General features: G+C 66.0%; 1 protein-coding gene across 2 annotated transcripts; it reads right to left on the bottom strand.

Moving 5' to 3' along the window:
- Positions 1–6,883: 6,883 nt before the first annotated feature.
- LOC104338600 (septin-4-like) lies at positions 6,884–21,873 on the bottom strand. 2 transcript variants are annotated; one of them, XM_075440157.1, is made up of 12 exons: positions 21,789–21,873; positions 15,450–15,749; positions 14,074–14,167; positions 13,870–13,956; positions 12,908–13,031; positions 12,583–12,717; positions 12,378–12,495; positions 11,934–12,035; positions 11,489–11,585; positions 11,196–11,358; positions 9,007–9,106; positions 6,884–8,770 (listed from the first exon to the last, which is right to left on the bottom strand). In XM_075440157.1, exons 1-12 carry the CDS (start codon positions 21,789–21,791, stop codon positions 8,711–8,713), a joined length of 1,383 nt encoding a protein of 460 aa, XP_075296272.1. In that variant the 5' UTR covers positions 21,792–21,873; the 3' UTR covers positions 6,884–8,710. The 2 variants fall into 2 exon arrangements, with proteins under 2 accessions (XP_075296272.1, XP_075296273.1); XM_075440158.1 differs by lacking the exons at positions 6,884–8,770; positions 9,007–9,106 and adding an exon at positions 10,242–10,364.
- Between the last annotated feature and the right edge of the window lie 1,077 nt (positions 21,874–22,950).

Genomic DNA, 22,950 nt, shown 5'->3' with positions numbered 1-22,950 from the left:
CGTAACCCAGCGCCCAGAGGTGATGAGCCACGCACAAATACTGCCAGAGAGCGTCTCTGGCAGGCAAGGTGCTTGCAGCACAACTCTGAGAACAGCCCTGAGAGCAAGTAAGAACACACGTTGTGACACGTGACGACCAAACCAACCTAATGAGTGCTTATCACAGATTTCTTTTCACATGCTCTGGTCAAATCTGTCGTTATCTTAACCCTTCAAGCTCCACGTTGGGCGCCAGTAAAGACTGCTGTGGTTTAACCTGGCAGCCGGCAACTAAGCACCAGACAGCCGCTCGCTCACTCCTCTCCCCTCACAGGGGGATGGGGAGGAGAATGGGCAAAAGGGGAAACTTGTGGGCTGAGATAAAGACAGCTTAATAAGACAACAACAGAAGAAATAATAATGGTAATGATAATAATATAGGCCAAACAAGCGATACACCATGCAGTTGTTCTCGCTGTCCGGTGACCAATTGCGCAGCCTGTCCCCAGGCAGCGATCGCAGAACTGGCGGTATCCTGCCCCCCAGCCAGGCCCCATTGATACACGGAGCGTGAGGTCTATGGTCTAGAGTGTTTCTGCTGACCAGCTTGGGTTAGCTGCCTGGCTGCCCTCCCTCCCAGCTCTGGTACACCTTCTCCAGGGTGCTCGTGGGGACCTGGAAGAAGTCCCTGATTTCTTAGCGACGACTAAGAACGTCAGTGTATTATTACCAACATTCTTCTCATACCACATCCAAAACACAGAAGCTACTGGGGAGAAAATTAACTCTCCAGGACAAGTCCTAAAAGAACTGAGCACCACAACAAGTGCGTTAAAGGAATTGCAACACCCACTGCGGTCTTCTCTGTCAGCACTGGGAGCTCACCAAAGGCTCCTATCTGATCTGTTGCCTCAGCAGGAAAGCGTGGGTGAAAGGGAGCACCCACTGAGTGTGGACATGCTTGGTGTAGCCCAAAATGATGTTTCTGTGGCTCTTGGCTGTATCCACACTGAGCTGTGGATGCAGTCTGTGGTGGCAGCAGTTACAAGAGAAGGTGAAGAGGGCAGCTTACCCACTGGAATTTGAAAGGCATTTTGGGATAACAACAAAATCTGAGAAAGAATTCCAATGCTGGTGGTATTTAGTCGATTTTACTTATGACCCCACCAACAGTAAGGCCACAGCTTTTGTCTTCACCGTACACAGTGCCTGGGTACAGACGATACGGCCAGCCACGTCATCACCCTGTTTCTGGTGGGGCTTGGAGGGCTCCTGCAGATGGGTGGGTTGCCACCACCATAGCCACGGTGCCAGGCGACAGAGGTGGGATGTCTGCTGCCTGGCCAGCCTCCAGCTACCTCCGACAGCTCCGTAATTGCTTCTGAATTATTGTGTCGCGTGCAGAGGCGGAGAGGAAGGGGCTGTGGTCGGCGCCGGCCTCGCCTTGCAAGGTGCAGACCCTCGGGCTTCACAGGGATGGCCTGAGGTGGGCAGAGGGCTCTTGGTCCCTCTTTGCCCTGCATGGTGCCAGCAGCACCTTCACGTCCTCCAGAGCAAGGGAGGAAGCTGTTTGCACCGTGCTGTGAGGAGAAGCTCCGTCAGAAGAGAGAGCTGCTGCCGCGGCTGTGTGAGGCGGCCCAGGAGGACATGTGTGTCCTGGGCATTGTCCAGAAGGTCCCATCAGGTCCCATCTGCTGTACCCCTGCCTGGTGCCAGCCCTGCAGAGCCAGCTCGTCCAGCAGTGCTCTCCAGGAGTGGGCAGCGCTAGCATGTGGCCGGCCCCAGGCTGGCGATGATGTTCTTGCTGGCCCTCTCCTGCCCACAGCACCACAGGCTCACCATCTGGGCTACGAGGATGGCGAGAGGAGTGGAGCATCTCTCCTACAAGGAGAGGCTGTGGGAGCTGGGATTGTTCAGCCAGAAGAAGAGAAGGCTGAGAGGGGACCTTAGAAATGCCAATAAATATCTGCAGGGTGGGTGTCAGGAGGATGGGGCCAAACTCTTTCTAGTGGTGCCCAGTGACAGGACAAGGGGCAATGGGCACAAACTGAAGCAGAGGAAGCTCCAGCTGAACATGAGGAAGAACTTCTTCCCTCTGAGGGTGACGGAGCCCTGGCCCAGGCTGCCCAGGGAGGCTGTGGAGTCTCCTTCTCTGGAGATATTCCAGCCCTGCCTGGCCGCGGTGCTGTGCAGCCTGCTCTGGGTGACCCTGCTTGGGCAGGGGGTTGGACTGGGTGACCCCAGAGGTCCCTTCTAACCCCGAACATTCTGTGGTTCTGTGATCTGCAAGGGCTGTGGAGCAGAGCAGCGCTTGGGCACGGCTTTGGGCAGAAGATGGTGGAAGGAACAGCAGGCTCTGTTGGGCAGGGGCTGCTGGCGGGGGCTGGGGCTCTGGGGATGCTCCTAAGACCGGGCTGCATGGCGAAGGGACCTGGTGCCGGCACAAGGCAGGGCTGGTGCGGTGAGACACGGCATGTTCACCCGTGGTGCCGTGGGCCCCCTTGCAGCCCAGGAACCATCCGTGCAGGTCCTGCTTTAGGTCCCTGAGCAGATGCTTTGGCCCAGCAGGGCTCCTGGGTTTCCCAGTGTGCGTGTCCCCAGGGCTGCCCGGGTTCCTGCGGGGTCCATGCATCCATCCCTGGGAGAGAGATGGTGTCTGTGCCCTTCACTGCCTGTCCCAAGGTTGTGACCTGGTTACCAGGCCGTGGAGATGGAGGCGCTGGCCGCGTGGAGCTGCCTTTGCCCGGGGGCCTCTTGCAGGGACAGAGCGGTGCCGCCGCTCTCTGCCAGCACCCGGATCGGGGACACCGATCGCTTTTAGTGACGCCCAGCAGAGTCCCTAAGCGTGACCCAGCCCTGCCATCGGCAGCTGCCCCCCTGCCGTACCCCAGCCAGCCCCCCAGTGCAAAGCTCTGCCAGATGCCGTCATGCCAAGGGAGTGCCCATGTCCCAGAGCAACGTCCTCGTGTCACAGTGGAGGTGGCCCCACAGCCACGCTCTCCTCTAGACCCCTTTGACTTCCCTGACAAAGACGATGGCCTTGTCCTCACTCAGGAGGACGTCAAGGAGAAGGGGCTGCACATGATGGAAAGCAAGAAGACAAGCAGGAGGAAGAAGTAGCTGTCAGTCCATGAGAGCTTTGGATGCCCCAGACCACCCTGTTGTCCCCTGGATGCCCCAGACCACCCTGTTGTCCCCTTTTTCCAGGAGGCTGAATAGAGCAGATCTTTTTCATTCCTCCCATGCCTGTGGTAAAGCCAGAATGGGGGTCCTGGGTCCCGTCTGCCACCTGGGATGCACGTGGGGTAAACCCTGAGGGGTGCTGAGCTGCCTTTGGAGGCAGCCCCATCCCCACGCCTTGTGCCCCTGCCCCTCACCCCGCTGCTGTCCCCACAGAGCTGGGGATGGGCTGGGGACAGCATTCCTGGGCAAAAGCTGGGCCAGGCTGGCTTTCCCCACCTTGATCCCGTGGGGCCAACACCTGCCCGGGACCTCTGCCGCCCAGACAGCTCTGGGACGCCCGTGGGTTGGCACGTGTTTGAGGCAGCTCTGGGGAGATGTGGGGTGGGGGCTGACATCGGTGCGGGTACCGGCCCTCAGGGTGGGTGTCTGCGTGTCCCTGCGTGGGATCAGAAGGGCAGACCCTGGCTGGAAATGCAAGAGCCAGCTCTGAGATGGAGCCACCTAGCTCCGTGGGGGCTGGTTTCCTCGCTTGATGTCCTCAGGACCTGCTGAAGGGGTTCCCTTCCTTGCTTGGTGACGCAGAAACAAACGTACACCCCAAAAGTGCTGGTTTTCACCCCTCCTCTTACCGAGGACGCTGGCTTGCACAGAGGGGAGCCCACAGACGTCTGCTAAAGCCGCAGGGAGCCAAGAAACCCACCTCTCAGCAGTGCCATCACCGAGTCCAAGATCCGACATCTGTTGCTCAACAGCCAAGATTGTCCCAGTTCCAGGTGTTCTGGTAGCCTGAAAGCTGAGGAGCAGAGAAAGAGCAAACAATTAGCATTTTGTGGCTGGTAGAAAGGAAGGATGAGCTTTTAGAGCACGATGGTGGGGCTTTGTCGCTTGTGCCCTGCCCTGGTAGACAGAGGAGCAAGAAGAGACACCAGAGAGCTTTGGGGAAGACCTCTATATGCTGAGATGTTTCCCCTCCTGCCTCTTCAGCCTCTAAGAGGTATTTGATGAAGAGCAGAGCCAACATCCCCCAGCCAGACCAGAGGCTCCCGTCATTTGCGATAAACCCTGAAAAAAATGTTTCAAGCTCTTGGTTTAGTCTTTCCACGCTGGGGGTGGGGAACAGAGCAGCCACAGAACACGTTGTAGACTTCTCTCTGCTAGAGCTGGACTTTAATTTCAATCTCAGTGTATGGAGGATCTGCTCTGTGTCCTGTTTGCCAGCTGCAAGGTGATTCTGGGGTGCTTTAGCTGCCTTTAAAGGATGGGAAGAGCGACGGCACGCGATAGCAGAGGGGTTTCAGGTCCGCTGAAATTACGAAGTTGTGAGTGCAGGGTACAGAGGCTGCCTGCTTCATCACGAGCATCCGCTGAACGCGTTCAGACGCAGCGTCCCAAATCCTCATCGCGTCCGCAAGGCGAGGGGAAGGCATCCCACCCCCCACCCCCCACCCCCCGGTGTGCTCCCGGCCGGGCTGACGATGCTGGGTGCAGTCGGACTGGCTGCCGCCGTACCCTGACCCCGGCGAGGCGGCGGTGAGAATGGATGTGACAAGCGGCGAAGAGGTGCGAGAGAGAGCGGGGGAAAAAAACCAGAGGCAGTGGCTGGGTTTCTGGATTTATAAAACCCACCCAGCTGTGGGTGCCCAGGGAAGGCAGCGGCAGAGTTCGGAGCAGCACCCAGGCGTCCTTCTGCCGGAGGGAGCTCAGAGCGGTGTGGACCCCCTGCCCAGGGCACCCTGCCTGCAGCGGGCAGGGGAGCTGCACGGGGCATCACGGGGTGCTGCCCCCACCCCACAGAGGCTGTGGGGCAGGAGGGAGCGGGAGGGGGGGTCCCCAAGCTGGGGCTCAGCCCATGCACACGTCCCAAATGCTGGAAAAAGAGGTTGGTTGCACGGTGCTGAAAGAGGGGAGATTTAGATTAGGCAGGGGAGAGAAATTCTTCCCCATGAGGGTGCTGAGGCCCTGGCCCAGGCTGCCCAGAGGAGCTGTGGCTGCCCCCTCCCTGGCAGTGTCCAAGGCCAGGCTGGACGGGGCTTGGAGCACCCTGGGCTGGGGGAAGGGGGTCCCTGCCCGTGGCAGGGGGGTGGAACTGGGTGATCTATAAGGTCCCTCCCAACCCAAATCGTTCTGTGATGTGGGGTGAGTGCTGGCGGGGGGGGTGTTCAGGATGGGAGAGGCTGGAGGGAGGATGTGCCAGGGAAGAGCGATGGGGAGAACCTACAGTGCCGAGAGGGGGGCACAGGAGATGCCCTTGAGATGGGGGAGAAGGATGGGTTTCCAGCCCCCCCCCCCCCTCCTCCCCTCCAGGTTTCCTACCCGTGGGGTGAACAGCAGTGACCATGGGGTGCTCCACGCGGTGGGGACAAGCTTCGAGATGCAGGTGGCCCTAGCAGCTCCAGGACAGCAGCAGGAACCACCACCAGTCCAGTGGCCATCAGATGGAAGTCGAACAACGCCTGTAGAGAAGCCAGGACACCCCACGAGCGAGGTGGGGGGGTGCAGAGGACAGGGCTGGGCTCAGCACACCCACGGCACGGGGGCTGCGTGCCGCTGCGGAGCTTAAATGGGGCGACAAGGGCGTGGGTGGGGGCCAGGTGAGGGTGCTTGGGGTGATGAGGGCATCAGGAGCAGGGATGCCCGTGGGAGGGGGGGGGATGTGCTCCCCCCAGCCCCCCAGCCCAGCCCTGCGGGGTGCAGGGGACAGGCACAGCCCCCTGCCTTGGGTCTGCTCTCGGGCAGGGCAGCGGGTGCTGCTGGGGGTCCCCATCGCAGCCGGGATGGAGGAGAGGGTAGAAGGGTGCAGGGGGGGGATAGTGGGGTGCAGGGGGGGATAGAAGGGTGCAAGGCAGATAGAAGTGTGCAGGGGGGGGATAGTGAGGTGCAGGGGGGACAGCAGGGTGCAAGGGGGGGATAGAAGGGTGCAGGGGGAGATAGTGGGATGCAGGGGGGGATAGCAGGGTGCAAGGGGGACATAGAAGGGTGCAGGGGGGATAGTGGGGTGCAGGTGGGCTGGATCAGTCCAGCAGTGCTGCATGGAGGATAGCAGGGTGCAGGGGGGGGATAGCGGGGGGGGGGGGGCTAGTGGGGTGCAGGGTAGGGATAGAAGGGTGCAGGGGGGGATAGCAGAGGGCAGGGGAGGACGGAAGGGTGCGGGGGGACGATGCCCACTGGAAGGCAGGTAGAGACAGAGCTCTCACCCATCCTCGCGTCACTCTGCCCACCCCTCCTCCCCCTTCACACCGCCAGCTCCTGGTGAAGCCAAACTGGGGTAACTGGGCAGGGGTCCTCGCAGGTGAGGCCCAGCCGTGCCGAGTGCCGGGGGTGTCTCCCAGCAGGGCTCACCCCACCGTGGGCAGCGAGGCGATGCCCGGGGGCAGCGCGGGGAGGGCAATTCCATCCCCTGGCTCAGGCTCCCAGCTCTGCCCCCTGCACCCAGTGTCCATCACCCCCACGGCCGGGGGCCGTGGGACCCCACTGCAGCGTGGGACAGGCGGACCTGGTCCTTGTGCCCCCCCCCCAGCCCCAGAGCCAGGTCCCACGGGGCTCTCCCACCCCACCCCAAGCCGGGTGCCCATCTGGGTGCAGCGGAACCCCCCCAGTATCCATTTTGAGCCTCTGCCAGGGGAACAGGAGCCAGGAGCAAGAAGCCACGGGGACGGCCACCATCGTCCCCCGTCCTGGCCTGCCCAGCGACGCCGGGCGCCCGCGCGGGAGCGACTCGAGGTTGAAGACAAGCCGGGTCAGCCGTATTTATTGAGAACGGTTGTGGAGGGATAAAAATATTTCCACTAGCTCTATAAGAATTTATAAACCTATACTCTGCTTATCCTTTAATAAATGCCTCTATGACCGCCATGCGAAGGTGGGTACTTCTGTAAGAAAATAGCAAGATTAAAAAAAGGAAAGCGCTAATGCACCCTGCGGGGCCCTGCCCGTGGGGTCCCTGCCCACGGGGCCCTGGACCCTCCGGCTGGCACGGGGACACGGGCAGCACACACCGGCCACCGCCCCAGCGCCCTGCGGCACCCACCCCAGCCAAGCTGCCTGGGTGCAGACCCTCACCCAGGGCTGAACCCACCTGGGGGACCCCGGCTTGGGCAGCCCTGCCAGGGAGGGGATATGTCCCCGTGCCAGCGAGCTCCCAGTGATCCCAATGCTCCCAGTTCTGCCTCCACCCTGCAGCCTCACCATCCCCTTTCGTCCTTCCCCGTACCCAGGGGGGAGCAGGGAGCTGGGGGGGTTCGGGTCCATCTCCCCAGGGATGCCCTGCGGCTGCTGGCCGGGAGGTGCCGGCCAGGGCTCACCCCAGGGACACGCAGTGGTGCTCTGCGGGGAAGCAACACGGATGGGGACATCGTGGGGGGACACAGGGACACGACACAGTGCTCTGCGGGGAAGGAACACGGATGGGGACATCCTTGGGGGGACATGGGGGCACCACACAGTGCTCTGCGGGGAAGGAACATGGATGGAGACATACTGGGGAGACATGGGGACACACAGCTCTGCTTCGTTGGGAACGGGACATGGATGGGGACATCCCGGGGGGGATACGGGGACACCACACAGTGCTCTGCAGGGAAGCAACATGGATGGGGACATTCTGGGGGGACACAGGGACATGCCACAGTGCTCTGTGGGGAAGGAACATGGATGGGGACATCCTGGGGAGACATGGGGACACACAGCTCTGCTTCGTTGGGAACGGGACATGGATGGGGACATCGTGGGGGGACACACAGGGTCACATGGTGAGGCTCTGCCAGGAAGCAGCAGGGAGAGGGGCATCCTGGGGACACACAGGGACATCCTGGGGACACACAGGGACACCCCACACAAGCAGGCAGCTCCAGGGGCCGAAATGCCAGCGGGGGACGACGCTGTTGCCGCGGGTTGGGATGCGCCGTGGGCACGGGACGGTCATTATTGCTTTACAGGACCAACCCCAAGGTGGGGGCCAGGCTGGTGACCCAGCCTCTGATTTGGGGTTCAAGGGACTTTCTCCAGGGACCGTGACTCCCCAGCACTCCTTGTGCCGTGGCTCTCCCCCCCAGCCCGGGGCCGTGGGTGACGTTTCGTGGGGACAGGGACCCTGAGTCCCTCTGTGCCAGCCAAGGCCGGGGGGGAGCAACCCCGTCCCCCACAGCAGGGCACCCCGGGGTTTGGGGGGCTGGGACCACTCCCCCTCTTCCCTCAAGCCAGGGCCAAGCTGAGCGCAGAGGCTGCGAGCAGGCAGCCCGAGGTGACACAGGGACAAGGGACACGGCGTGGGGACACGGCGTGGGGAGCAGGCTGGCCCGTGGCTGGGAGGCAAACAGGGAAAGCCGAAGTTCAGGGGACAAAGCTGTCCCCAGGCTGGTTTGGGACCGAGGCAGCAATGTGGCCAGGACAGGGGACCCCCGGGCTGGGTGCCCTGTCCCCTCGCTGTCCCCGCGGGACTGGCCGGCTGGAGAAGGCGATACGGCAGCGGCGTTGGTACGGAGCGCGGGATGGAGCGTGATGTAAACAGTTCTGATCGGGGAGGGGGCCCAGGAGGAGGAGGAGGAGGGGGCTAGTGCGAGTCCTTCATCTGCTTCTGGATCTTCTGGAGCATCTCCTGCATCCGCCGCAGCTGGAAGGGAGCAGAGCAGGGATCGTGGCGGGGGGCTGGACCCCCCCAGCCACGCCAGCTCCCTGGCAAACGTATTTGGGTCAAGCATCCCAAGCAGGTTGGGATCACCAAGAGTTGTGAGCTGGGGTGGGGAGAAACCCTCTGATGCCCCCCAGACACCTCCCCACCCCGGCCAGAGGCTGCTGGAGGAAGGGTGGCCCCTCGCAGCCGTGCCAGGGGTGGGGACCCACGCTCACCTCCTCGTCCTTCTCCCGGATGAGCTTCTCCGTCTCCGCGTCTGGCACCGGGGGGATGACGGGGATGGGGAAATCCGTCCCGCTCTCCCGCGTCAGCTTGCTGCGGGCAGAGAGAGGAGGTGAGGATGCTGCCAGCCCCTGGCCCCCCATGGGTGCTGCAGCCCCAGAGACCCCAAACATTGCAGGTACCCCCCACCCGCCCATGCAGACCCTGAGCCCCCCTGGCCCTGCCCTGTTCCCAGCAGGGAGGAACGTGGGCAGCTTCGGGCATCCCCCCAAACCTCAGCACCCCCGACCCAGGGAGGCACCACCGCAGCGAGGGGTGCCAGGGACCCCCACCCCAGGGCACAGAGCCCTGCCTGGGTGCTTTGAGCTGGGATTGGGCTCTCCTCACCCGATATTTTCTCTGCTGCTTCAAAAACCCTCTAAAACTCAGCATCTCCCCTCCCCGCCGCAGGATGGGCTCCCCAAGCCCCCCGCTGCCCGGCCGGCCCCGGGGATGCTCGCGCTGCTGGAGGGAGCTGCGGGCTCCCCCCGTGCCCACCCCGCGGCGTGGGACCGCAGCCAGCCCAGTCGATGGCTTGTCCCATGCCAACGGCCATGGCGAGGGCCCCGCGCTCCCCGCTGCGTCCCTGCCACGTGGCTGGGCCGCGGGCGGTGGGGGTCACGCAGCCCCTCCGCGTGCGAAGGGTGACGCGGTGGATGGGGGACGGGTAGGCTGGGCCACCCCCGCCCCGCGGGGTCCCGGTTGTGCCGGGGAGGGGGGGGCTGTGCCTAAGGGATGGGGTTTGGCCGCGTTTTGAGCTGCTTTGGATGTCGCTGCCCGTTGTCACGGCTTCCTCGCCGTGGGGGAACCCGGGGGGGGGCATCGAGCTCCTTCCACCCCTGGCAGCCAGACGAGGCTCGAGGCGGGCACCGGCAGCAGGGCAAGCAGCTGCGCCAGCCCGGGAAAGAGCGTCTGCCGCTGCCTCCTGCGCCCCGAATCCCGTCTCCCTGGGAGGGCAGCGGGGTGGGGGTGCCCACCCTGCAGCCCTGCCCTTGGGAAGCGCTGGGTGCCACCGAGCCGGGACACATCCCCCCAGCGTCACCTTGCCCGGGTGAGCCGGCCTCGGGGGGCAGCTTGGGTGGGCAGCGGGTGGGTGGCCACGGGGCCAGCTCGCCCGGAGAGCGGCCGCCCAGCCCTTGCACGGGCACAGAAGGACCGAGACGGGGTCGGGTACCAGCAAGTACTTTATGTAGGGGTCAGGGGGACGGGCAGGGCGAGGAGGGCAGCGGGGGCCAAGCGCGGCCCCGGCCGGATCCCGGCTCAGTCGGCGGAGGAGTCGGCACAGCACAGCCTCAGCGCAGAGTGATGCCGCCTTCGCCGGCGGCACGGATGGAGAGACCAGCTCAGAGGTGCCTATGGCTGCTTTGGTGCCCCAGAGCCTCTGCTTGCTCCTGCACCAGCCCAGCCCCTGTCCTGGAGGGTCCCACCACTGTCCTGGAGGGTCCCACCACTGTCCTGGAGGGTCCCTGCTGTGGGGGGCTCCCCCCATCATCTTGGGGGGGCTAAAGTGGATGTGAGTGTCATCAATCTGGCTGGTACCGGCAGCACAACCCCAGCGCCGGCTGCTTGCGTGGCTCCCGCTCCGGCCCCGGAGCCCGCAGGGACGCAGGGTCCCCCTCGCTGCTGGAGCATCCCCAAGACAGACCCAGCCTTGGGGGGACGCAGGGTCCCCCTCGCTGCTGGAGCATCCCCAAGACAGACCCAGCCTTGGGGGGACGCAGGGTCCCCCTCCCTGCTGGAGCATCCCCAAGACAGACCCAGCCTTGGGGGGACGCAGGGTCCCCCTCGCTGCTGGAGCATCCCCAAGACAGACCCAGGCTTGGGGGGATGCAGGGTCCCCCTCCCTGCTGGAGCATCCCCAAGGCAGACCCAGCCTTGGGGGGACACCGGGTCCCCCTCACTGCTGGAGCATCCCCCCCAGCCAGCCCCAGTCCAGCAGCTTGGGAAGGGCCCCCCACCATGATGGGGCTACCCACCACGCCGCCGAGGCTTCCTTACCCAGCCCACCACGCTGCCCAGCACGGACCCACACACAACCCCAAGCCCCCCCGAGATCACCACTCGCAATGGGTCGGGGTCACCCCAGAGAGGGGAGATGCTCCCCCCACCCCGCCCCGGCTGGCACCCGCTCCCGGCCCCGTACTTGCGGTTCCTCTCCTTCACCACCATGCGGGTCATGCTCTGGATGCACTGCGTGCGGTAGTTCTCGTAGTGGGTTTCCCGCGTCACGTCCTTGAGGTCCTGCATGTGGGTCCTCACCAGCATCGTCCGCAGCTTCACGAAGTCGCAGTGGGACGGGTTCTCCACTGCAGGGGAAGCCGGGGTCAGGGGGCCACCGCCAGCCCCCCACATCCCCCTGAGCCCCGCCAGCGTGGAGATGGGGCGCACACAACGTCCCCGTCCCCCCAGGGCTGGTGGGACACGGCCCAGCGTTACCTTCCACGATACCCCAGGGGTAGAGGCGCCCGCGGACGCGCCGGCCTTTGGCTTCCACGACCGTGTTGCTGCCGATGACGGCGAAGGGGATGCTCTCCTGCAGGAGGATGGTGAGGGTTAGCAAGGTTCCTTCCTCTCCACTGTGGCCCGTGTCCTTCCCCACACATTTCCTCAGCCGCATACAGCACCCATTCGCCGAGATATCCCAGAGCCCTTGGCTATGGAGAGCCCCAGCTGGGACACGGGTTTCTCCATCCCAGCCCCGTCCCATCAAGCCACGGGGTCTTGATGACACATCGGGGTAGTGCAATATGTCCCAACCCCACCATGCTGCTGGAGGGCTTATGTGGCCCCAAACAGTCCCAAGGGTCTCCCAGGATGATGGTGGCCTCTCGGCCATGGGGCTCTGCTCCTCCAAAGATGGAGCTGGAGGAGCCAGACTCACCTTCAGCGCCTGGTCCTGCAGCTTGAACTCCTCATCCTCGTCCGAGTCGCACTCGGGGAACTGGTAGATGCGGATGCCGTAGTGGTCGATCTCCTCCCGGATCTGGAGGTAGACAGCCCCACTGAGGGCAGGGCTCTGGCCCTTGGGAATGGGGTGGGAAGTGCCACAGAGACCCGGTGTCCCCAAGGACCCACAAAACCCTGCAGGAACCCCCAGACCAGATGTCATGGACGCCCCCCTGCACCCTTCCAGCCCCAAGCTGAGCACCAGGGAGATGTGTCCTCGGTGGCCACATGGACAACATGGTCCTCTACAGTGCTGTGACCATGGAGGGTGCTCTATGGCAAAACCCAGGCAGGGGATGGAGAGGACCCCAGCCCCCAGGGCACCCCCAACCCCAGGGACCCGCTGTGACAGCTCCAGGCTGGGCCAGCCTCCCCGTACCTTGTTCTTCATGTGCTCCACCTCGGCGGGGGTCAGGGTGTCAGCCTTGGCCAGCACTGGCACGATGTTCACCCGCTGGTGCAGGGCTTTCATGAACTCCACGTCCAGGGGACGGAGACTGTGGGGGGAGCCCAGTGAGAGCCGTCCCACCAAGCCCCTTCCCCAGCACCCCTACCCCGGCAGCACGGGCAGGGGCTGCCCGTACCCGTGGCCGAAGGGTGAGATGAAGTAGATGCAACAGTGGACGCGGTTGTCCTGGATGTTTTTCCGGTTGAGGCCACTTTCGTCGCGGAAATACTGCTCGAACTGCTGGTCGATGTAGTCGGCCACCGGCTTCCAGCTGCGGGGACAGGGAGGTGACCATCGGAGGCCCCCGCCAGACCCCTGGGCTTTCCCTGGATCCCCAGCCCAAGGCCTCCCATGGCCCAGCGCCGCAGCCCGAGGAGCCCTGGGCATCCCACCCTGGCACCCACAGCAGTGCTCCCCGGCCCTGGGGGGACCCCGCTGCCACCCCTGGCCACGGGACGCACCACTCGGTGTTGTTGACGGCGTCACCGAAGCCTGGCGTGTCCACGATGGTCAGGCGCAGCTTGACCCCCTTCTCCTCGATGTCCACCACGTGCTTGGTGATCTCCACGGTCTGCGTGATGCGCTCTGCAGCGGCAGGAGACAGCGCGATGTCCCCCGGCAAGGGACAACGGGGGGGTGACACGGGGAGACGCTGCAGCCCCCGGGCGTCACCCCCCACCCTGGGGGGCCGGGCTGGCTTTGCAGGATCGTTCCCCGCGCACGCCGGGGCCCAGCGCTGAGAGATGCTGCTCCACGCCATGGCCCCCCGCACGCTGGCATGGCCGCGCACCCCTCCCTCGGTGGCCGTGCCACTGCCGTCCGGTGACAGCCCAGCTCCAGCACGGGGGTCTGCTGGGGCCGGGCATCACGTTTTTGGCTCCCTGTACCCCACGTGTGACCCCACGGCTCCAGGACTGGCCCCCTCCGTGTCCCCCCATCCCTGTGTCCCCGAGGACGCTCCCGCACGCGGCCACACGCGTGCTGGCTTTCGCTCCGAGCAACGGAAGCGAATCCAAAAGCTGCCTCAAAACAACTCAACCAACCGCCTCGAACCCCTGCGGATTTGGGCAAGTTTGGGCAATTTGAATTCAAAAAAACCTAGCTGTGGCTGCAGCGGCACAGCACGCGGGACCCCGACCGTCCCCAGCCGCCCGGGTCGCTGCGCTCCAGCCGATCCCCGACAGGCTGGGACTTGTTTTCCCGGTGGGGACAAAGCCCTGGCGGGGGGTCCCCGTAGCAAGGAGGGGGGGTCCCGGATGCCTCGCATGGCCCCCAGCGCCGGCGGGCAGCTGGCAACGCAGCGCTGCTCCGGAGGAGCCCGGCTGGGCGAGGAGGGGGGCTGCAGCCCCCCGGCAGCGGCGCGGGGCTGTGCCACCCCCCGGGACAGCTGGGACCCCCTGCCGCCGGGACCGTCCCCCCTCACCTTCGGCGTTCAGCAGCTTGCGGTCTCTGTACATGTCCGTCAGGAAGAGGCTGTTGACCAGGGTGGACTTGCCCAGCCCGGATTCCCCTGGGACAGGGTGACAAGGGGGGGGTCAGCGGGTACCAGGGGGCACAAGCCCAGAGGTGGGGGTCAAACCTGGCCCATGGCATCCCTATGCCAGGCCCCCCCCCCCCAACCCCGTACCTGCCACCATGAGGGTGAAGTCGAAGCCCTTCTTCACCGACTTCCGATGGACCTGGTTGGGCAGCGTGGCGAAGCCCACGTACTCCTTGTCATCCTGCGGGCAGAGGGGACATGGGACAGGGTATGCCACCGTCCCACAGAATCACAGAATGGTCGGGGCTGGCAGGGCCCTCTGTGGGTCACCCAGCCCAACCCCCTGCCCAAGCAGGGTCACCCAGAGCAGGCTGCATAGCACCGTGTCCAGGTGGGTCTAGAATATCTCCAGAGAAGGAGACTCCCCAGCCTCCCTGGGCAGCCTGGGCCAGGGCTCCGTCACCCTCAGAGGGAAGAAGTTCTTCCTCGGGTTCAGCTGGAGCTTCCTCTGCTTCAGTTTGTGCCCTCTGCCCCTTGTCCTGTCGCTGGGCACCACTGGAAAGAGTCTGGCCCCATCCTCCTAACACCCACCCTGCAGACATTTAGAGGCATTTCGAAGGTCCCCTCTCAGCCTTCTCTTCTCCAGGCTGAACAAGCCCAGCTCCCTCAGCCTCTCCTCGTAGGGGAGATGTTCCTGTCCCCTCCTCATCCTCGTAGCCCTCCGCTGGACTCTCTCCAGTAGCTCCTCATATTTCTTGAACTGGGGAGCCCAGCACTGGACACAGCACTGCAGATGGGGCCTCACCAGGGCAGAGCAGAGGGGGAAGAGAACCTCCCTCAACCTACTGGCCACGCTCTTCCTAATGCACCCCAGGATCCCATTGGCCTTCTTGGCACCCAGGGCACGCTGCTGGCTCATGGTCACCCTGTCGTCCCCCAGCACTCCCAGTCCCTCTCCGCAGAGCTGCTCTCCAGCAGCTCCGCCCCAGCCTGTACTGGTGCCTGAGGTTGTTCCTCCCCAGGGGCAGGACCCTGCCCTTGCCCTGGTTGAACCTCATCAGGTTCCTCTCTGCCCAGCTCTCCAGCCTGGCCAGGTCACCCTGGATGGCAGCACAGCCTGCCAGTGTATCCACCACTCCTCCCAGTTTGGTGTCATCAGCAAACTGGCTGAGGGTCCACTCTAACTCTTCACCCAGGTCATTGATGAAGAAGTTGAACAAGACTGGGCCCAGTACTGACCCCTGGGGCACACCACTAGTTAAAGGCGTCCAACCAGACTCAGCGCCGCTGATGACAGCCCTCTGAGCTCTGCCATTCAGCCAGTTCTCAATCCACCCCACCCCCACGCTGGCAGGCCACCCCCTTCCCCCCCACCACGCTGAGGGGTCCCCCAGGGTCACAGCGCTGTGGGATGCGGCCATGCCTGCCCGAACCCCGCGGGTTTGGAGGGTGGGAACCCCCCTCACTGCGACTCCTGCGGCCCCTCGCCCCGCGTCCCCTCCCCTGGACGCTGCATCCCGCACCTCGGAGGAGTCGTAGGGGTCCAGCTGCCCCCAGGGGCTCCGCGGGCGGCTGGGGCTGGGGGGCGGCGGGGCGGCGATGTGCTGCTGGAAATCCGAGGGTCGAGACCGGGAGCAGGTCCTGGCGTCCCTCTCGTCCGTGGGTTCCTCTGGGGGCCCTCTGCCCGCGCCGCAGAGGGGGTGGCCGGGCTCCCGCCGGCTCTCCGGGGTCTCCACCTTCCTGGGGCTGTCGGCTGGTGGGCAGTCCCGCAGGAGCTGGGTCAGCTCAGCCTCCTCCGAGTCCTCCTTCAGGAACCGCTTTATCTGGGGACCAAGGGAGGAGGTGACACCAACGGTGGCAGTGCCAGCCGAAGGTGGCATCACCCGACGTGGCATCACGAGTCCCCGCTAGCCACAGCGGGCCAAGCCCCCCCAAGCCACAGCAGGCCAAGCAGCCCCCCCAAGTCAGCAGCCACATGCACCCCAAGGATGACAGGGATGGGAGGAGAGGGGGGACACGGCCACCCCAGGGTCCAGCCACCACCCTGGGGACAGCCACGGGGACGGCATTGGGGACAGCCATGGTCCCGTGCACCCCGAGCTCTTACAGCTTGCAGGGCAGGGACGGCAGCCAGCTCCTGGCGCTCTGGGGGACAGAGACCTTCGCCCTGAGCACCCTGAGGCTCCTCGGGGTCTTCTGGGGCAGCCAGGACCCCCCCACACCCCGTGATCTGCCGGGGGGACGGGGAGGAGGGAGATGCCGAGAAGCGATGAGCAGCAGCGGCGGCAGAGCTGGCAGCGGGGCAAGCACCCCAGGGTGGAGGCAGATGGTGGGCAGGGGTCTGCCTGTGCCCCCCTGCCTGCCCGCTTGCAGGGTCTCAGCATGGGCGATGGCACAAGGGGCTCCCGTCCCCACAGTCCCAGGGGACCCAACCCGCGGCCGTCACCAACCCCGCGTGCGGAGGGGGCTCGGGGCGACTCAACCTGGGGGCTGCGACCCCCACGGCCACGCTCAGGTCACGTCCCCGCGCGCATCGGGACCCTGCCACCCCCTTGCCCATCCCGGAGCTGGTGCGGGCAGGGGCTGGGGGCTCGGGCGCAGCAGCCCCCGAGCTGGTGGCCCCGTGGGGTGGCGGGGCTGGGACGAGGACGCCGGGACGGGGACGGCTCCGCATCCCGTTGACAAGCACCGGCGGGAGGAGACGCGTTCCCAAGGGCAAGTCCGGCAGCGGGTCCTGGGAGACCAAGGCTCGAGGGTCCCCAGTGCCCCACCACGGCAGCTGCCAGGAGACCCCCGCCCCGCGGGTGGGGAGACCCCCAAATGTGGGGCACACAGGGCTTGGGGGAGCCGCCGACCCTGCATGCTCACACCTGGGGGTCAGTGCCCCCCCGGATCGGGGCCTCCAGGCGAGAGCCCTCCGTGGGGGGACACGGATGTGTCCCCCCCCGTCCCATGGCCCCGCTCCGTGCCGGCGGCGAGGCGCGACGCACCGAATCGGCGGGCTGGAAACAAGGTCACAGCGCTGCGGGGGCTGCGCGCTCGCCTGCCGGCCCCCCGCTCCCCGCTGCTCTCGTGGCCGCCGGCGTGGGGGGCCGTGCTGCCAGGCTGGGGGGGCAGCGGGTGCCCCCACGGCGGGGTCTCAGGGCTCCCACGCTCCCCTCTCCCCCAGCGGGTCGATGGCACTCAGCGGGGCTCTGTGACCGCAGCATCCTCTTCCTCGCTGACCTTGACCTGGGGGGGGTCAGCAGCAGCCCCCCACCGCAGCACAGCCCGGCCGGGGGCCGCACAGCCCCACCGCTGCCGCCACGGCTGCCACTCCATCCCTTTGGGGGTCCCCATCGCCCCCCACCCCAGCGAAGCCGATGGCCCTTGGTGATGCTGCGGCACAGGGTGGGGGTCCCACAGCAAGTGTGTCCCCCGCAGCCAGGCTGTCCCAGGGACAGAGCGTCACCTCCGCACAGCACCGGGGTGCTCCGGGTCCCCCCGTCCCCATCTGCCCACTCTCTCGCCCCGCCGGGGAGGGACGCGGCCCCCATACCTCTTGCCCAGGCTGCGGCTCGGGGCAGGTGGCCATGGCGGAGCCGGTGTCACCGCGGCCGTGGCCCGGAGAGGATGGCGAGCGAGCGGCACCGGCTGCGTCGAGGGCTGGGGAGCAGCATTAGCATAACTCCACCCTGGGCAGGCACCCTGGCCTGGGCGCCCACGGCACCCAGCAGCCAGGCACAGCCCCTGCGGGTGCTGGGAGGCAGAACCGGCGGGGGGGCACAGGAGGGGCACGGGAGGGAGCCAAACCCAGCTCCCGTCCGGCTTTCGAGACGCGGAGGACCAGCGAAGCACCACTGGCCAAGGACGGGGCAAGGCAGGTCCTGGGGGGCTGCGTGACCACCACCAGCACCATCATCATCATCACCACCACCAGCCCCAGCGCCCTGGGACTGAGCACACAGCTTGGCTACAGCCCGGGAGGACATTCAGCCCTGGAAAACACCTCCAGCCCAGGACAAAACCCTCCAGCCCAGGACAAAAACCTCCTCCGTGCCACTGCACACCAGGTCCTCTCCTGCTCCCCACCCCAACGCACACCACAGCTGCCCCGGCAGGGCCCCCCAAGCCGCTTCAAACCTGGTTTCCCGTGAAAGCCTATTTCAAAACTCAACATTTCTGCACCTGACAACAAAAACTTCCCCACATGGCTCCAAGGCACAGCTCCGGCTGGGCCTGATGGGTCCAGACGAGAAGGACCCGACCCTGGGCTAGGAGGAACAGGGATGATGTTCACCACAGGGATCCCTGCCTCAGTTTCCCTGGCTCATCCTTGGGGAGGTGAAGGGTTAACAGGGCCCCAGGAGGAGCCGCAGGTGACAGCCAGGGGTCACCCAGGATGGTGATTCACCTTGACGCATGTCGAGATGCATCAGAGCAGCTCAGGCGAGGAGCTGGGGGTGGCTCGGCCGTGGAAGGGCTGTGTTCACTGGGAAGGCGCCGAAAAGCCCTGAAGCGTCGGCTGGTGCCGGGGCAGCGCGAGGAACTGTGAGCCTGCGGACGCAGAGAGGGGCCTGGATGCTTCTGTGCTGGTCCCCAGCATCCCTGGGTCCCAGGCACCCTCCTAACCCCAGCGCCACATCTCCCCCTGCCCCGCAGCTTCGAGGCCACCCAGCGCCAGCCATGGAGACCCTGCCATCCCCTCACACCAGCAATGGAGACCCTGCCATCCCCACATGCCAGCGATGGAGACCCTGCCATCCCCACACACCAGCAATGGAGACCCTGCCACCTCCAGACACCAGCAATGGAGACCCTGCCACCCCCTCACCCCAGCAATAGAGACCCTGCCATCCTCTCATGCCAGTAATGGAGACCCTGCCACCCCCTCACACCAGTGATGTAGACCCTGCTACCCCCACACGCCAGCGCTGGAGACCCTGCCACCCTGACACGCCAGCGATGGAGACCCTGCCACCTCCAGACACCAGTGATGGAGACCCTGCCACCTCCAGACACCAGTGATGGAGACCCTGCCATCCCCACACGCCAGCAATGGAGACCCTGCCACCTCCAGACACCAGCACTGGAGACCCTGCCATCCCCACACGCCAGCGCTGGAGACCCTGCCACCCCCACCCAGCCTCAGCTGTCCCTGCTCAGCCCGGTCCCGGGGGAGCAGTGCCACCATCCCCAGCTGACGCTGCACCCCCCCGATGGCTTCGCAGCCCCTTTTCCACTCCACCACGGGCTGAAGCACCCCACCACCCCTCTACCACCCTGGCCAGTGCCCCTCACCCCCCAGACCTCCCCCTAGCCCGGTGTAGCACAGTTCTCCCACGTCACCCACCGCTTTCCAGCCGTCCCAGCCCGCGCTCCCGGCGGGAGCGGGGATTTACCGCAGCGAGGGCCTGGGGCAGCGCGGGTGCCCCCGTAAGTGGATTACACGCCCGGCCGCGCGCGAGCCGGCACTCGGCGCCGGGGCTGACACCGGCCCGGCAGCTCCGGCGAGGTGGCCCACGCGTGGCCTCATCCTCCCCTGTCACACTGCATCGCACCATCCCCGCGCGGTGACAGCCCGAGGGCCGTGGCAGAGCGGGGCACGGGGACAGCGGGCAAAGCCTGAGCTGGGGAAGCCCTCGGCTGCCCGTTAGCATCTCTCTGCCTGGCACCGGCTTCCCATGGGATGCGTTTTCCCAGCCTGGTTCTGCAGGGAAAGGAAGGGGACCTCGCAGTGAGGTGCTGTCCCCGCAGCCCGGCTGGCCACGGCGTCCCCAGCCCACCCAAAGGTGACATCCAGACTCGCCAGCCACGGCACAGCACGCACCGCTCCGCCGCAGCGCGGCAGCTCAGAGCCCCAGCCCCAAACACCCTGTCCCAAAGGTACGGATCCCACACGGGACAAGGACACGGTGGCCCCCACCGAAGCCCAGCTTCACCGGGACCAGCCTGGCTCTTCCCCGGGGCAGCAGCACCTGGGTGCTCCCACCAGCGTGCGACGATCGGAGTTTCTCACCCCCAGCTCTCCCCTCCCACCCCGTCGGCAGCATCCCAGTTGGGAAACGGCGTCTACCAACAGCTTTCACAGGAGCGGGTGTCAGGAGGACGGGGCCAGACTCTTTCCAGTGGTGCCCAGCGACAGGACAAGGGGCACCGGGCACAAACTGAAGCAGAGGAAGCTCCAGCTGAACCCGAGGAAGAACTTCTTCCCTCTGAGGGTGACGGAGCCCTGGCCCAGGCTGCCCAGGGAGGCTGTGGAGTCTCCTTCTCTGGAGATATTCCAGCCCCGCCTGGCCGCGGTGCTGTGCAGCCTGCTCTGGGTGACCCTGCTTGGGCAGGGGGCTGGGCTGGGTGACCCACAGAGGGCCCTGCCAACCCCCACCATTCTGTGACTCTGTGATTCTGAGCAGGGTGCTGGGCACCCTGTGGACGCAGAGCCAGGCAGCGGCAGGGGTCCCCAGTCTGGGCAGGGGGTCAGCACCCGGCGGGTGAGCGCGTGGGACAAGAGCTTTTCCAACACACCCCTCGGTGCGGCAGCTCCAGCCCCTTTCCTGCAGGGAATCCTCCAGCTTGAAGGACCCGGGAGCACCTGCATGGGGACCCTGGGATGGGACCATGTGTGGTGGCTCCCCGCGAGCTGGCAAGTGACAGCAGGACCTGTCCAGGCTGGAAACAGGGGACCTGTCCTGGTTGGAAACAGGGTGGCATCTCAGCACGTGGGGATGGGTGAGAAGATCCAGCCCACTAAGAGACAGGAGCAGAGGCTGAGGGGGACCCATTGCTCATCCTGCTTCTCCAGGCGAGCTGTGGACCACTTTGGGGACAGAGGGATGCAGCACCGGTGTCAGGAGGCACCGGCTCCACCTCCGTGGGTCCTCCTGGACGCGTCCACACCTGCCTCCAGCCCCAGCTCACCGCACATCCGCGGCCAACGGAGCCCAGCTCCTCTCCAGTACCCAGCCGCCGCTGTCGTCCTCCCCCTGAGATGCTTCCAAGCCTGGATCTGTCCATCCCCAAAGCCATGGCTTGGAGCCTGGCGGGAAGGCGCTCGCCGGAACCAGTTGCGACACGCTCCGCCAGCCGCCCTCCGATCTGGTTTCACCCCGTCCCGCTCCGGAGGAATGTGCCGGTCCCGTTCCCACGGCAGCTGCTGGCGAAGGACGGCCGCCACGGTCCCCACCGAGGGCCCTTGTCCTGGCTGCCGCAACCCTGGTGCCACACAAGCCACGGCCATGGCCCCCCATCCCCATCCCCATCCCCATCCCCAACCCCATCCCCAACCCCATCTCCAACCCCATCTCCAACCCCATCTCCAACCCCATCTCCAACCCCATCTCCAACCCCATCTCCAACCCCATCTCCATCCCACCCCGGGCATGGCAAGTGCCTCAGTGTCCCCGTCTGGGGACGGGGCCCTGTCGAGCGGCTCCCGGGGACCCGCCACCACCCAGGAGAGGTGGCCCTGTCTGGTGGCCCTTGCCGGTGGCTGCAGAGACGGGTCCAAGGCGCAGCCGGGCTGCGGGCATGGCGACGGTCATGGCCACGACACCGGGACCGCGGCCCCCGGCGGGGGGGGACCTGCCAGAGGCCCGGCTGGGGACCGACGCTGGGCTGGGGGACCGATGCTGGGCTCGGAGCCCCCCCCCAGAGAGCAGCCCCCACGCAGGGACCCCCCGCGGGTGGCGGGGACGCGCAGGTGCCCCCCCCCCCCAACCCCCCCCGCCCCGCTGCGGCCCCGGCCCGCTCCGCCCCCGCCGCACCGTCACCTTCACGGAGGGCAGCGGGGTGCGGGAGCGGGCCCGGCCGGCAGCCGAGCCCCGGGGCGGTGCGGGGCGGTGCGGGGCGGTGCGGGGTCCCGTTCCCCCCCCCCCCGGCCTTACCATGGCTGCGGCGCCGGGCGCCGTCCGGGAGCGGCACGGCCGGGCCCCGCCGCCGGGATCAGCAGAAATAGCAGCGGCGGGGGCGGGGCGGGGCGGGGCGGGGCGGGGGGGGGGCGGCCCCTCGGCACCACCGGCACCGGGCACCGGCATCAGCACCCGCATCGGCATCACCGCCCGCCACCGGCATCAGCACCGGCTACCGGCACCGGCATCAGCACCGGGCACTGGATACCGGCATCAGTGCCTGCCACCGGGTACCAGCATCAGCGCCTGGCACCGGCATCAGCACTGGGTACTGCCACCGTGCACTGGGAGCAGGCTCTGTGCACCGGGCACCGGCACTGGAACCGGCACTGGTACCGGTACCGGGCACGGGGCTCCAGCATCAGCACTGCGGCACCGGCAGCGGGCACAGGGTACTGGGTGCCAGCACCAGGGCCTTGGCACAGGGCACTGGGAACAGGGCACAGGCACTGGGTACTGGGCACCAGCACTGGGTACCGGGCATTGGCACTGAGTACCAGGTACAGGGCACCAGTACCAGGCACAGGCACTGGGTACTGGGCACCAGCACTGGGTACCGGGCATTGGCACTGGGTACCAGGTACAGGGCACCAGTACCAGGCACAGGCACTGGGTACTGGGCACCAGCACTGGGTACAGGGCATTGGCACTGGGTACCAGGTACAGGGCACCAGTACCAGGCACAGGCACTGGGTACTGGGCATTGGCACTGGTACCAAGTGCAGGGCACCCGTATGAGGTACAGGGCACAGGCACTGGGTACTGGGCACCAGCACTGGGCACAGGGCACTGGCACCATGTACAGGGCACCAGTACCACATGTGCAGCACAGGCACTGGGTACTGGGCACGCGCACAGCGCACTGGCACCAGTACCAGGTACAGGACACCAGTAGGGTCCACCATGCAGCAGGTGCCAGGTCCCGGCGCAGGGAGCGGGCAGCGGGCGGTGGGTGCAAGGCCCCAGCACCGGGTACTGGTGCAGATGAGGGGGAACGGCCCCAGCACCAGGGATCGACCTCCCGGCAGCGGGCACCAGGACCGGGCATTGCTCGGCGGGTACCAGCTGCTGGGCAGCAGGCACCGGGCACTGGGTGCTGCACACCAGCCGCTGCGTATTGGGAGCACTGGGTACCAGT

Source organism: Opisthocomus hoazin, chromosome 20 (genome assembly GCF_030867145.1).
Source record: "Opisthocomus hoazin isolate bOpiHoa1 chromosome 20, bOpiHoa1.hap1, whole genome shotgun sequence".
NCBI classification, from domain to species: Eukaryota; Metazoa; Chordata; class Aves; order Opisthocomiformes; family Opisthocomidae; genus Opisthocomus; species Opisthocomus hoazin.
The sequence above is the reverse complement of the archived record's forward strand: the minus strand, read 5'-3'. Positions and strand labels throughout refer to the sequence as shown.

What these genes read in the sequence shown, in the direction of transcription:
- LOC104338600 (XM_075440157.1), bottom strand. An exon ending in CAAGCTGCTGAACGCCGAAG is followed by an intron (nt 13,032 to 13,869) that starts GTGAGGGGGGAC and finishes CTGCCGCTGCAG; the next exon opens with AGCGCATCACGCAGACCGTG. An exon ending in GCCGTCAACAACACCGAGTG is followed by an intron (nt 12,718 to 12,907) that starts GTGCGTCCCGTG and finishes CTGTCCCCGCAG; the next exon opens with CTGGAAGCCGGTGGCCGACT.